The 12,962-nt window shown below is 45.2% G+C and overlaps 2 protein-coding genes across 20 annotated transcripts in view; one reads left to right on the top strand and one right to left on the bottom strand.

Annotated features, from left to right (window-relative positions):
- Positions 1-3,097, bottom strand: part of CEP63 (centrosomal protein 63) — a 49,754-nt gene extending 46,657 nt beyond the window's left edge. For 7 of the 14 annotated variants that reach the window (XM_066244770.1, XM_066244783.1, XM_066244772.1 and 4 more), the window contains exon 1: positions 2,550-2,807. In XM_066244770.1, coding sequence (XP_066100867.1) covers positions 2,550-2,710 — 161 coding nt within the window. In that variant the 5' untranslated portion in view covers positions 2,711-2,807. The other 7 variants (XM_066244773.1, XM_066244775.1, XM_066244776.1 and 4 more) reach the window with 5 other exon arrangements.
- ANAPC13 (anaphase promoting complex subunit 13) lies at positions 2,888-12,485 on the top strand. 6 transcript variants are annotated; one of them, XM_066244789.1, is made up of 3 exons: positions 2,888-3,027; positions 6,398-6,523; positions 11,654-12,485. In XM_066244789.1, the coding sequence occupies exons 2-3, from the start codon at positions 6,425-6,427 to the stop codon at positions 11,777-11,779; spliced, it is 225 nt and encodes a 74-aa protein (XP_066100886.1). In that variant the 5' UTR covers positions 2,888-3,027; positions 6,398-6,424; the 3' UTR covers positions 11,780-12,485. The 6 variants fall into 6 exon arrangements, with proteins under 6 accessions (XP_066100886.1, XP_066100883.1, XP_066100885.1 ...); XM_066244786.1 differs by having other exon boundaries at positions 2,955-3,093; positions 11,654-12,482; XM_066244788.1 differs by lacking the exon at positions 2,888-3,027 and adding an exon at positions 3,426-3,561 and having other exon boundaries at positions 11,654-12,484.
- Positions 12,486-12,962: the final 477 nt, after the last annotated feature.

Raw genomic sequence — 12,962 nt, 5'->3', positions numbered from 1 at the left:
CTTATACAGGGGTTGTAGATTTTTTCCTTGCATTTCCCGCTTTTTCGCACTTGTTTTTGTGCTCATTGTTGAAGACTGATTCGTCATCAGACCCAGATGAGGACAAGGTAACGGTGGAAGTTTTGACAAGCGATGGTGAGTTGTATGACTTTTATGATAAATAACTTTATGCAATACATATTTTTTCAAATTTCAGGCCCCAAAATTAAGATGTATCTTATACATGGGAGCATCTTATACATGGGGACATGGTAAGCATTTTTCTTGCCTTTCCTGTATAAACTATGTATCAAACAATTGATGGTAGTCAAAATAGCTGGTGGGAGAAAGTTCATGAAAGATTTCCAGGTAATACTGATGGAATGATAGAATTAGAAAATCACCACACTGCAACCCCTAGTGCAATAATGGATATTGGCGATCTAACTCCATGAAGACTTCTCCATCAAGTGAAAGGCTCATGGGGAATTTCATGATGGATGGATGGGGCTGATAACACCTGATTCCACTACACTGTTCAATCTTAACAAAAATAGCAAGACTACTTATTGTGCGCCTAATGATCAATGTAACGAGAAGTGCCTGTACCACTTAGGATGCTGCCCCTCCCATCAAAAAAAAAAAATCAAGGTAGAATCTGATCAAGTTTTGATCAGTGCCGTTCAACAGAACTTTCTGTAACTGTGAATATTTTTTATATCTACAATTGTCAAGTGCTGGCTACAAGGCAGCTGTGCCTTCCTGGGCACTGGAAACGTGGCTAATGCAACTAGAGAACTAAATGTTTAGTTATTTCATTTTAATTCATTTAAATAGTCAAAGCTGACTGTTGGCTACTGTAGTAAACAGTGCAATTCTAGATCTAACTACTGGTTTAGAGAAAGTAAAGGAAATAGATGTACATGTTAAAGGACACCACACAAATACAATCAGCTAAATCTAGAATGTTAAGGGCTTGAAAAGAGAGGCAAGGGACTACTATATTTAAAAGATTTAAAAGGACCAAATGCAACATGTAGATCTCTCTGGGATCCTAACAAGTTAATTATAAAATACATTTAAGGGACAGTGAGAAAACCTGAACCCAGACTGAAAACTGACATTATGAAATTTTTATTAATTTTCATAGGTGGGTGACAGTACTGTGGTTACATAAAACTGAAAAAACAAACCTAGCTCTTGGGAGAAACAAAAAACCTAACATAACATAAAAATCAAAAATTCTGCCTGACCTGTGGTGGAGCAGTGGATAAAGCGTCAACCTGGAAACGCTGAGGTTGCCGGTTCAAAACCCTGGGCTTAAAACAAAAACAAAAAAAAACCCTGGGCTTGCCTGGTCAAGGCACATATGGGAGTTGATGCTTCCTGCTCCTCCCCCATTCTCCCTCTCTCTCTCTTCCCTCTCTATAATGAATAAATTTAAAAAAAAAAAAATCTTTAAAAAAAAAATCAAAAATTCTGTTCCTGCAACCTATGTCAATGTTTAATGTTCATTCAGTTCAGCCGAACTTCCAAAGTTGACATTTTCTTTAAGTAGGAAGCTGAGAGTGGAGTGTACTGCTGATGCTGTCACTATCAGTCACTTCTGTTACATAAAACAGGGAGATGAGGACCAAGCAAAGAGCTTCCTTTTAAAAGGAGGAAAATAGCATCAGTACAATTGATGATCACAATTATTACAAAGAATTTTTAAAACCTAATCTACATACATTTTAAAGAGCAATGTGACTGAATATTTATACATCTCTAACACATTTAACACTGTTCTTTTTTACTATAATATATTGATCACTGAGAATGCTACAAAGGGCAAGAAGGTCAGAATAAAAATCAACTTAAAACATGGTACCATATTTCAACTAAAATAATATCCTGTGCTGTACCATTAAGCTATGGCTATAAATCTAAATGTAAATATTTGAAGGTAATGTAGCTGATGAACCTTTTTAGGATTTCCTTTCATATTTATAAAATTAAGTACAAGCATGTGGGGAACTGTATAACTATAGGGTACCTAAACTACAACACAGATTTATAAAGGAATAAAATTAAGGTTTCAGGAATTGGACGCAAGGCTCAAGGAAAACCACTTGTACAAATAAGTGTACTTTAACTACAAATGAAGACTAGTCACTAACATCAGGCTGATTTTCACTCTGAGGTTGTAAGGGACATAAGGAAAACCACATTAAGAGCCCAGACTTACTATCTTCGATATCTTCATTATTAGTATTTCTAAGGAACAATCCCTTTCAGGCCCTCTATTATTTACTTCCCATCCATGATTTGCATGGAGCAAGCCTCAGTTCAGGCTTCCCAATTTCAGAACCTCATGATCTCTACCACATTTCCCTCCTGTACTAAACAGTAACGTTTTTAAACCAACTCACTATTTTTTTCTAATTGCTATCAACTTCCCACCATAAATGAACCATGCCGATGATGACCTAAGTAGCAACAACGATAGCTAGCAAGCTAACTAGACAGGACAGGCTGGGCGGGAAAGGAGTGTTGGGGTCCCTCCCCCGAAGGAAAGGGTGATTGACCACCTGGCTGGCCCGGAGGGCGCGCCCCGGAAGGCCATGTCCGCCTCGGCGGGTCCGCGGGGCGTGCCCTGATGGGCCGAGGGGCGGGGCGCCGGAGCGAGCCCGGGCCGGTGGAGGCGGGCCTGGTGGCCGGCGGGCAGCTGCGGAAGCCAGCCCCGGGCCATACAGCCCTACGGCCGGCAGCGCCGCCGCGGCCAGGGCTGCCTCCGGAAGGAACACCGCGGCCCGTCGCCTGTCCTCCCCGATCACATGCAGTTAGGGACCTACAGCGTGCGCATGCGCCCGAGCCTTCCCGCCGTTACCTTCGGCCGGGGGCGCGCGCGCGTCACCGCCACCCTGACGTCCAGCCTCCACGGTTGGCACATTTGTTCCTCCCCTTGCCCCCTCACATTTAATAGGAACAACCTTCCTTCCTGACCTCCCTTCAGAACAAGCAAGTGGACTCATCCACATCCGGGGGTCGGAGAAACACAGCGTGCAGGTCACGTGGTGCAGAGGGTGGGCGCCGGCGGCGACGGCGGCGGGTGCAGTACTGGGTTGGGTGCTGGTAAGGGTTTTCCGCGCGCTTGCCCTGGGTTTTGGAGGGCGGGAACGAGTTCTTCCCTCAGCAGCACACTCTCCTCCACTCCCATTGGCGGAGGCCAATGTCTTCACTTCTTCCTCCTAATCATAACTGCCCGTACCGCACGCCAGGTCGGGTAGGAAGCGACTCGCGTGGTGGGCCTGGACCTGTACGCCTCCCCCCCCCCACACCCGCTTCCACATGTGGTCCATCCCGCCTGAGGCCGGAAGTCGGTGGGCGGCCTCACACCTGCACGGATGGTGGTGGCCTGCGAGGGTCAATTCTAGCGAGAGAGAGAGCGCGCGCGAGCGTCTTCTTTTTTGGGTTTGCAACTCTGTGTTTACAAAATTCTAAAATACAAAGATGAATAAAACGTGCACCTGCCCCAGGAAACGCACGCACCGCGAGCTAGAACACGAAACAGCGTGACAAGCGCCCAGCCGGGACCATTCGGTGCGCACGGAGACTTGGGACCTGCGGAGGGGCGGGTACCGCGCGCGCTTGCGGCTTGAACAGGGCTTCCTGCAGGAACCTAGCTTTTTAGATTGGCTGAAGATTAGCTGGGGGGAAAAGGAAGAGGAAAGCGTTCCAGGATTGGGAGCATCACGCGTGTAAGAATGGTTTGTTCAGTGAATTGGTAGTAGTTAATTCTGTCGAGCGTAGCAAGTGCATGGGACATTGCCTCTCTCTTAATCCGTCCCAGCCCCTTTAGAGTGCCTAACTCTGGAAATGGGATCTTGATCCTGATCTAACGCCCACGTTCAGTTTGGAAGGAAAAGTAGAGGTTAGTGACAGGAAAAGGAGGCTTTTAAGTGCAAAGGATGGAAAGTATGATAGGGTTAGAGGTGTTTGAAGGAGTGACAGGTGAAAAAAGATGTATGCCAAATTGGAAAAAGCTGTGTTAAGGAGTCATGGATGCAGGATTTACAAATAATGGTTGGCGATGATTATACCTGAGCAATCGGTCACAGAGCCGACCAGATATGTTTAGTGGATCCTAAGGACAAGAAGGAAGGGTCAAGGGCAGGATGCCTGCTAGAGCTGGAGTGATTTGAGAAAACGTTAGAAAAAAAGGTGGGATCTGTGGGCCTGGGGAAATAAGCAGGTTTTGATCAGCAGAAGAAAGAGGAGGGTATCCCAGAGGCAGTGGGAAAGGAGGGCTCTTGCAGGACAAGGACTCCAGAAATGTAACTGGACGTGAGGGTGAGGACCCCTTGTGTGTCAGTTTCCTAAAGACAGGGTCCTTGTTTGAGTTATTCCCCAGGTAATAATTAATTCCTTTTGGGTTTTTTTTTTGGGGGGGGGGGGTTGGCGGGGGGGGGGGGCGTGCGGATTTTATTGCCCTAGTCAGTTGTCTCAGTGGTAGAATACTGGCCTAGCATGTCCCGGTTCAATTTCTGGTTAGGGCCTGTACACAGGAGAAGCGACCATCTACTTCACCCTTGCCCTTTTTCCCCTCCAGCCTCCCCACCCTTTTTCCCTTCTGCAGTGAGCCTCAGGCTCTGAAAAAAAAAAAACGGTTTCGTCGCTGAGCAATGGAGCAACTGCCCCTAGTGGGCTTGCCGGGGAGGGTCTCAGTGGGGGCGCATACAGAAGTCTGTCTCTGCCTCCCCTCTCACCAAAAACAATAAATAAATAAGTAAATAAAAATTATTTATTGATTAGAAAGAGAGAGAGAGAAAGGCAGGGGGAAAGGAGAAATGGGAAACACCAACTCACAGTTGCTTTTCATATGTGCCTTGACCAGGCAAGCCCAGGGTCTTGAACTGGCAACCTCAGCGTTCCAGGTTGACACTTGATCCACTGTGCCAACACAGGTCAAGCTGGGTTGATTCTTGTGTGAGACATTAAGACCTCACCTGGCTCACTGATTGCAGAAGTAGCTGGGCACCTTTTGCTTAGTTTTGCCTGGATCCTTATTATGGGGGTAAAAACCCTTCCCCTGCTCCAACCTGTATATTTATTACTGTTGGGGACAAACATAGGCTAATATGAAGGAGTTGGATTCCATTTCCAAGAATTGTTTCTTGTTTAAATCTTCATACTCTTAGAAGTGGGGGATGACTTGGTGCCATTGACTTTCAGGCCATCAGTACGGCTGTTTTGTAGCAAGGAGCACAGTAAGGTAATACCTGGGATGAAGAATAGCCCAAACTTGGAACCAAGGAACCCCGAGGTACCTTCCAAGCTGGCTACGGGTGTTTAAGAATAAGAAAGAACTGGGGAATCAGCTGTGATGAGTAAGCATCTTGACCAGGCATTCAAGGGCATGCAGCGTCAGGAATCAGAGGAACCCCAAAGAAAAGAAACAAGCAGCATAGGGGCCTACCTGCTCATTTAGAGCTGCTGCTTTCAGGGCCCTGCCTGTTTGTCATCTTAAGAGGCCATGCCCTGGCCAGTTGGCTCAGCGGTAGAGCGTCGGCCTAGAGTACGGAGGACCCAGGTTCGATTCCCGGCCAGGGCACACAGGAGAAGCGCCCATTTGCTTCTCCATCCCTCCGCCGCGCCTTCCTCTCTCTCTCTTCCCCTCCCGCAGCCAAGGCTCCATTGGAGCAAAGATGGCCTGGGCGCTAGAGTGGCTCTGGTCTCAACATGGCGACGCCCAGGATGGGCAGAGCATCGCCCCCTGGTGGGCAGAGCGTCGCCCCATGGTGGGCTTGCCGGGTGGATCCTGTCGGGCGCATGCGGGAGTCTGTCTGACTGTCTCTCCCTGTTTCCAGCTTCAGAAAAATGCAAAAAAAAAAAGAAAAGAAAAGAGGCCATATCCTTTACAAGCTCGGGTTTCTGTCAGGTCTGTAGTTGGTCACTGTGTATAACCCAGTTCAGTGTTATCTCAGTATGTCCACTTAGCATCTGAGAATGCCAATATTAGAACCAAAACAAGTGGTAAATCTTGTCAAAAATGATGCAGGAAAGGCTAGAAGGACAGAGAGGAGACCTGATTATGAGTCAGGGACTCATCAAAGACACCCTGAACAGAAAGAGGTGAATGTGCAAGTTAGGAGAGAAAAGCCCTCAAATATATTGCTTTTCTGTTACACTATGACATTGGTCTATCAACTAAGCTATGTCTGATATCCACTGTACACTACGAAGCATCCATCAACCGGAGGGAGGACAGGAAGGACTGTGATCATATAAATAGGTTGTCACTTGACCCAGATTAATCTTTCTTGGGGTGATATTATACTGAAAGACACATCCAGGCTAAAAAGGCTGGGGAGTCCTAGTGCTGGATTACATCACCTGTGAGTCTTTATGTTTTAGAACTGACCTCTTTGGCTTACAGATTTGACAAGATCCAAGCTACAGGAGAATGGACAGTGAAGTACAGAGAGATGGCAGGATCTTGGATCTGATTGACGACGCTTGGCGAGAAGACAAGCTGCCTTACGAGGATGTTGCTATACCGCTGGTAGGCTATGATTGTGCTGAGAAGGGTGGGTTCAGGCATGACCTAGTGGGCCCTAGTCTAGGTATAATATCAATGGGCAAGTGAACTAGGAGGGCAAAGAAATCAAAGCTGTGGAATCCACTAACTTTAGAAGTTTCAAGAGAGCCCTGGCTGGTTGGCTCAGCGGTAGAGCGTCGGCCTAGCGTGCGGAGGACCCGGGTTTGATTCCCGGCCAGGGCACACAGGAGAAGCACCCATTTGCTTCTCCACCCCTCCGCCGCGCTTTCCTCTCTGTCTCTCTCTTCCCCTCCCGCAGCCAAGGCTCCACTGGAGCAAAGATGGCCCAGGCGCTGGGCATGGCTCTGTGGCCTCTGCCTCAGGCGCTAGAGTGGCTCTGGTTGCAACATGGCGACGCCCAGGATGGGCAGAGCATCGCCCCCTGGTGGGCAGAGCGTCACCCCTGGTGGGCGTGCCGGGTGGATCCCGGTCAGGCGCATGCGGGAGTCTGTCTGACTGTCTCTCCCTGTTTCCAGCTTCAGAAAAATGAAAAAAAATAAAATAAAAATTAAAAAAAAATTAAAAAAAAGAAGTTTCAAGAGAGCATCTAGACTTTCTATTTGAAGAGAAACGTGGTTCAGAGAGCTAACATGACCAGCTCAGTTAGGGGTCATTCCTGGATTAGAACCCAGGTCTTCTGAGCCATTTTCTGTCAACTACACCAAAGCCAGTAAACGAGATGAGTTTAATGCATAAGATGGAAAAATTACAGAGCAGTGGCACATAAGCTGTACAGTATTTCTTCCTTCCCTGCCTGTGGCTATCAATCTGTTGACATTTTTAAAAACTCACATTCTTGGAACATATACCTATCCTACATTCCCTGGAAAATATTCAAAAGACATCTGGCTTTTCTTTTGCCTTGAGACCAACAGGGTCCTGGGATAGACTTTGCTGCTATCTAGGGAACTGCCTTGCAAGCGGTTCGTTAAATCTTATATAATAAATGATTTAAAAGTTTTGCTTGTATAAATGCTCATTAAATATCTTGCTTATGCTCTAGAGGCCTGCGAAGAGCAAAGAGATCAGGGCCCAGGGCCTGTTTTTCTTTAGGGTATGCCAGCTGCCCTGAGAAGATTAACTGCTGCTGTTATTACAGAGAAAGAAAATCAGCTCACCCACATTCTCATTTAAGAATAAGAGATGCTGCCTGACTTGTGGTGGCGCAGTGGATAAAGTGTCAACCTGGAATGCTGAGGTTGTTGGTTCGAAACCCCAGGCTTGCCTGGTCAAGGCACATATGGGAGTTGATGCTTCCTGCTCCTCCCCCTTCTCTCTCTCTCTCTTTTCTAAAAATGAGTAAATTTTAAAAAAAATAAGAGATGCTAATATGCTCAGTGAGTACTACACATATCAAATAAGTCACAGTGTGGTTCAAGTTTAGAAAAATAGTTAAAAGAGAGAGTATAATGAGAATTACAGCTGCCACTTATTGAATACCAGTTTTATGCCGTGGACCAAGGTTGACATTTGACATACATGATCTCTGCTCTTTAAACAGACTTGTAAGAGCGGTAGCGTTATCCCCATTTTACAGTAAAGAGATAGGATCAGAGGAGGGAACCTGCCCGAGGTGGGGTGGTTGGTAAGTTGGACTTCACACTTAGGTCTACAAGGCTCCAGATCCTGTCCTATAAACTTTGGTTTCTTTCATTCCACAAGCATTTCTTTGAAACCGTCTGTGGGCCAGATTATGTGAACGTAAGATACTATTTCTGCCCTTGTGTGTCTGGAGAGGTACCACATATAAATAAATAATTATAATAATTAAAATAAGTGGGGGTCATGAACTGTAGTACAGGAGGTGGCTCATTGCCTGGTGGGCATCAGAAAGGTCCTCAGAATATAATGGCCTAGCTGGTTGTAAGGGAGGACCGGAATTTAGCAGGGGTAGACCAGGGCACTCCAGCGGTGGGGATGCGTGCAGAGGATCAGAGCTTTAAAAGTCTGCGAGAGCGAGGTATTCTGAGTGTATGGAGAATACGTTTGTCATGTAACAGAGGCAGAAAAGTTGAGCTCAAACCAGATCTGGAGAGGAATATATGATACTATGCTTAGACCTCATCCTTGGGATAGTCAGGAATGAATGGTCTTCAAAAAAGAAGTCTGCCATGCTCAAAATTTAGGTTTTGGAAAATCAGCTTAGCAGCATTGTCAGAGAACGTCTGCCATGGAGAAGGTGCAAGTGAGCAGGCAGAGAGACCAGTTAGGAAGCTGTTGCAATGGTCCAGGCAAGGGAGGAGGGCCTCATTCTGGACATGGTTATGGCAGGGCTTGGGGACCTTTTGTGTGGTAGGGGATGAAGGAGAGGGAGATTTTCCTGCTGACTTCCAGATTGTAGCCTGGCCCGGGCGTTAACCCATGTCTTTGTCCGTGTCTTGTGATTCTAAAACATCGTGTTTATCAGCTTTTAGTGCTGCCTAACTAGTCACCAGTGGCTTAGCTATAGCTACTTGTCTCATGATTTTGTATGTCAGCTGAGAGGGTCTTCTGGTCTGCCAGCTCGGCTGATCCCTGCTTTTGCTCTGCAGTCAGCCAGCAGGCTAGCTGGCAGCTGGGTCATTCAGGACACTTTCTCATGGGTGGCAGTTACGGGGACTGGGACGATGAGGTGACTAGGCCACAGTCTCTCATCCAGGAGACTAGCCCAGACATCACATGGCCATCTGAGGGTTCCCGAGCACCATCAGAACAGACTGCAAGCTTCAGGAAGCTTAGGCCAAGAACTGGCCCCTGGCACTGCAGCTGCTTTCTGTTGGCCAGAGCAAGTCACGTGGCCAGCCCCAGTCCAATACTGGGGAAACATACTGCCTTTTCTTTCCATAAGAGCAGCTGCAAAGAATTGTGGTCATTTTTACAATGTACCATAATAGATGGTTACGTCTGTGATACTTTTTTTTCCAGGCACATAGGCGATTTTATATGTGGGCACTCATTGCCCAGAGACAGTCGTGACCAAATGAAAGACATTGTTTTAGAACGCATACCACAGGGGCATTAAATGAAACAAAGTTGCCTGCCTCTGAATTAAAGAATTTGTTAAGCAAGGAGTTGTTTATTGCTTTGTCAGCTAAAACTAACTATTGGAACCAAACTTACTTTAAGTTTGGGCATATTACTGCTTTACAATAAATGATAGTTATCTTCAATTGGTACAAGTATATTTGAATTTCATTCTTAACATTTGTAGAGCAAGATGATTCAGAGACACTTCTCATTATAATTATTTTGTATGTACTGAACATAATTCTAAAGAAAAACATTATATTCGTATACTGCAAATTGGAATCCATTGGAAAATTGTAAGTCTGGATAATAACAATTTGCTAACCCTAAAAAAAGTGTAAATTCAGATTCTTAAAAAGAAATATATTGGTATCAGTGAACTCTGACACAAAGTAGAGTCCTGGTAGTAATAAATTTAAATTTAAAATATAAGGAAACTTTCTTAGAAGGTCTTACCACACCCAAAAATATAACTATATAGTGATGAATGAGTTAACTAACCTTATTGTGGTAATCATTTCACAATATACAGTGTGTCCATAAAGTCATGGTGCACTTTTGACCGGTCACAGGAAAGCAACAAAAGATGATAGAAATGTGAAATCTGCACCAAATAAAAGGAAAACTCTCCCAGTTTCATATCTATTCAGTGCAGTTCGATGTGGGCTCACGCACAGATTTTTTAGGGCTCCTTAGGTAGCTATCCCGTATAGCCTCTACAGACTCGTCACTGACTGATGGCCTACCAGAACGGGGTTTCTCCACCAAACTGCCGGTTTCCTTCAACTGCTTATCCCACCAAGTAATGTTATTCCCATGTGGTGGCGCTTCGTTATAAATGCGTCGATATTCACGTTGTGCTTTGGTCACGGATTCGAATTTAGCGAGCCACAGAACACACTGAACTTTCCTCTGTACTGTCCACATCTCGACTGGCATGGCCGTGGGCTGCTCCGCTGTATACACGGTGTTATGTCATCATCTGCATGCGCATATGCGGCCACATCCTACAGAAACTGGGAGGGTTTTCCTTTTATTTGGTGCAGATTTCACATTTCTATCGTCTTTTGTTGCTTTCCTGTGACTGGTCAAAAGTGCACCATGACTTTATGGACACTGTATACAGGGGTGAACTAAGGCAGGTTTGCATTTGTAATACAAATAATACAGTAATTAATAAATAATACAAGAATAAACTTTTACATACTCATAACTGTAAACCTACTTTTATCCTCCCGTATGTGTAGCAGATGATCATGTTTACACTTTAAACTTATGTGGACATTATTTCAGATTCTACACTAAATGTGGCCAGCAGCTTACCATTTTAAGAAAATGCTGGCAGGATCTGAATTGGTCATTTTCCATGTTTTATGTTGCCCTACTTCACCACTAGGGGGTGGTCTCGTCACATTTTCACAGCTACCACTTAGCTCCATTCTAGTCTAGGCATATTGGATGCAGGCTAGTTTTTCATACATTTTTCAGCAAAGTGCAATGTGGAAATACCAGAACGAGAATGCTTGAGGAGTATGCCAGCAAGTGTGATATTCTATTAAAGCAGTCCCCCTCCAAAAAAAGACATTGTATTGACTCTTTTCAGTTTCCGCAGCCACTATAATAGCAAATGTCCCTTGAGCACTGGATGTCCTGCATAGTGCTAAGCACTTGATCTAAATTACCACATTTAGTCTTACAGTCCTGTGAGATGATAACTACATTTTCTTCTTGTTTTCAAAGAGGGAACAAAGGTTCCAAGAGTTTGACCACCTTACCTGAGTAACCCAGCAAGTGGAGTTGTGGGCTTGGATTCCAGCAGCTTCTGGAATGTCCTTAGCCTCTGCCACATCACCTCCTGTGCAGATGCTAGAGCCACAAGACCATCATTCCCTTCTGCAAACAACCTGAGTGATACTTCAGATCCTTCCTCACTTCTTTTTATTCTAGCTCTTTCGTTAGGATACACTTCTGTCAATCATGCTGCCCGCTTCTGGGAACTCGGGTTTTAATAATGTGTGCTCTTGAGTTCTAAGGGATTTGTTAATGTGCATTATACTGTCTTTCTGAATGTCCCTTGTACCTTTGCAGAATGAGCTTCCTGAACCTGAACAGGACAACGGTGGCACCACAGAGTCCGTTAAAGAACAGGAAATGAAGTGGACGGACTTGGCCTTACAGTATCTCCATGAGAATGTCCCCCCCATAGGAAACTGACACTTGGCTCCCTTCTCATGGACAGATTTATTTTCTTAAAAAAATACATAGATAACAAAATGTGGTGTGTTTTTTTCAGTCTCCTAATTCAAATCTGTTAATGCTAGATCAACACTCAAAAATGTACACCCCCATAATTTGTGGCAGCAAAGTGCAATGTGGAAATACCAGAATGAGAAGCTGATTGAGATTTCTCAGGAATGCAGACTATTTGGCTCTTTGAACCTGAAGTTCTTCGTTCACTAGCTTGTCTTAAACATTAGCCTTTAGCATTAATTTTGCTTTACTGTCAGTTTAACACTTCCCAACTGCTTCTGTGTGTCCTGTGACAGAGAAGATTGAAGGTAAGAGAGGAGAAGGCTAAGAAAGGAAACCAACATAAGAATTACTAACTTCTGCCTGACCAGGTGGTGGCGCAGTGGATAGAGCGTTGGACTGGGATGTGGAAGGACCCAGGTTCGAGACCCCGAGGTTGCCAGCTTGAGTGCGGGCTCATCTGGCTTGAGCAAAGAGCTCACCAGCTTGGACCCTAGGCCCCTGGCTCCAGCAGGGGGTTGCTCAGTCTGCTGAAGGCCCGCGGTCAAGGCACATGTGAGAAAGCAATCAATGAACAACTAAGAAGTCACAACGTGCAACGAGAAACTGATGATTGATGCTTCTCATCTCTCTCCGTTCCTGTCTGTCTGTCCCTATCTCTGCCTCTGTAAAAAAAAAAAAAAAAAAAAAAAAAATCTCACAGACTTTCCTTGGAGAAGCCGTCGGGTGGCCGGGAATGGAGCCTGGAGATGTGATAGATAGGGAAAAGCCCGTGCATTGATTACTGGGGTTCCAGAGGTTCCTGAGATTTCCCATGATTTCAAACTTTGGGTACATTTATAAATTAGAATACCTGACAGTTCCCTCTGCTCTCCCTACCACTTCTGTTGCCTCTGGAAAGGCTCTTTGGCTAGATAGACCACTAGTTTAATACAGTAATGGATCTATTTCCTCAAAGCCCATTGTGGGATAAGTGAACACCATGGAGTCGGTATTTAGTTATACATGTGTTTGAGAACTATTGTGAATACCACGTGTATTTATCTCCTGGAATTACATGCCTCCATTAAGTGGTGTCTGTCTTGTTCTCAGTCCAGATTTTAAACTGGGAAGACGCCCTGGTTTATACCTCTGTATCCATCATTGA

Source organism: Saccopteryx bilineata, chromosome 10 (assembly GCF_036850765.1).
Source record: "Saccopteryx bilineata isolate mSacBil1 chromosome 10, mSacBil1_pri_phased_curated, whole genome shotgun sequence".
Taxonomy (NCBI): Eukaryota; Metazoa; Chordata; class Mammalia; order Chiroptera; family Emballonuridae; genus Saccopteryx; species Saccopteryx bilineata.
The sequence above is the reverse complement of the archived record's forward strand: the minus strand, read 5'-3'. Positions and strand labels throughout refer to the sequence as shown.

Bases quoted from the DNA above. Each gene is read 5' to 3' on its own strand.
- ANAPC13 (XM_066244789.1), top strand. From the start codon at position 6,425: ATGGACAGTGAAGTACAGAGAGATGGCAGGATCTTGGATCTGATTGAC. The intron at 6,524-11,653 runs GTAGGCTATGAT...GTACCTTTGCAG, and splicing joins AGGATGTTGCTATACCGCTG to AATGAGCTTCCTGAACCTGA.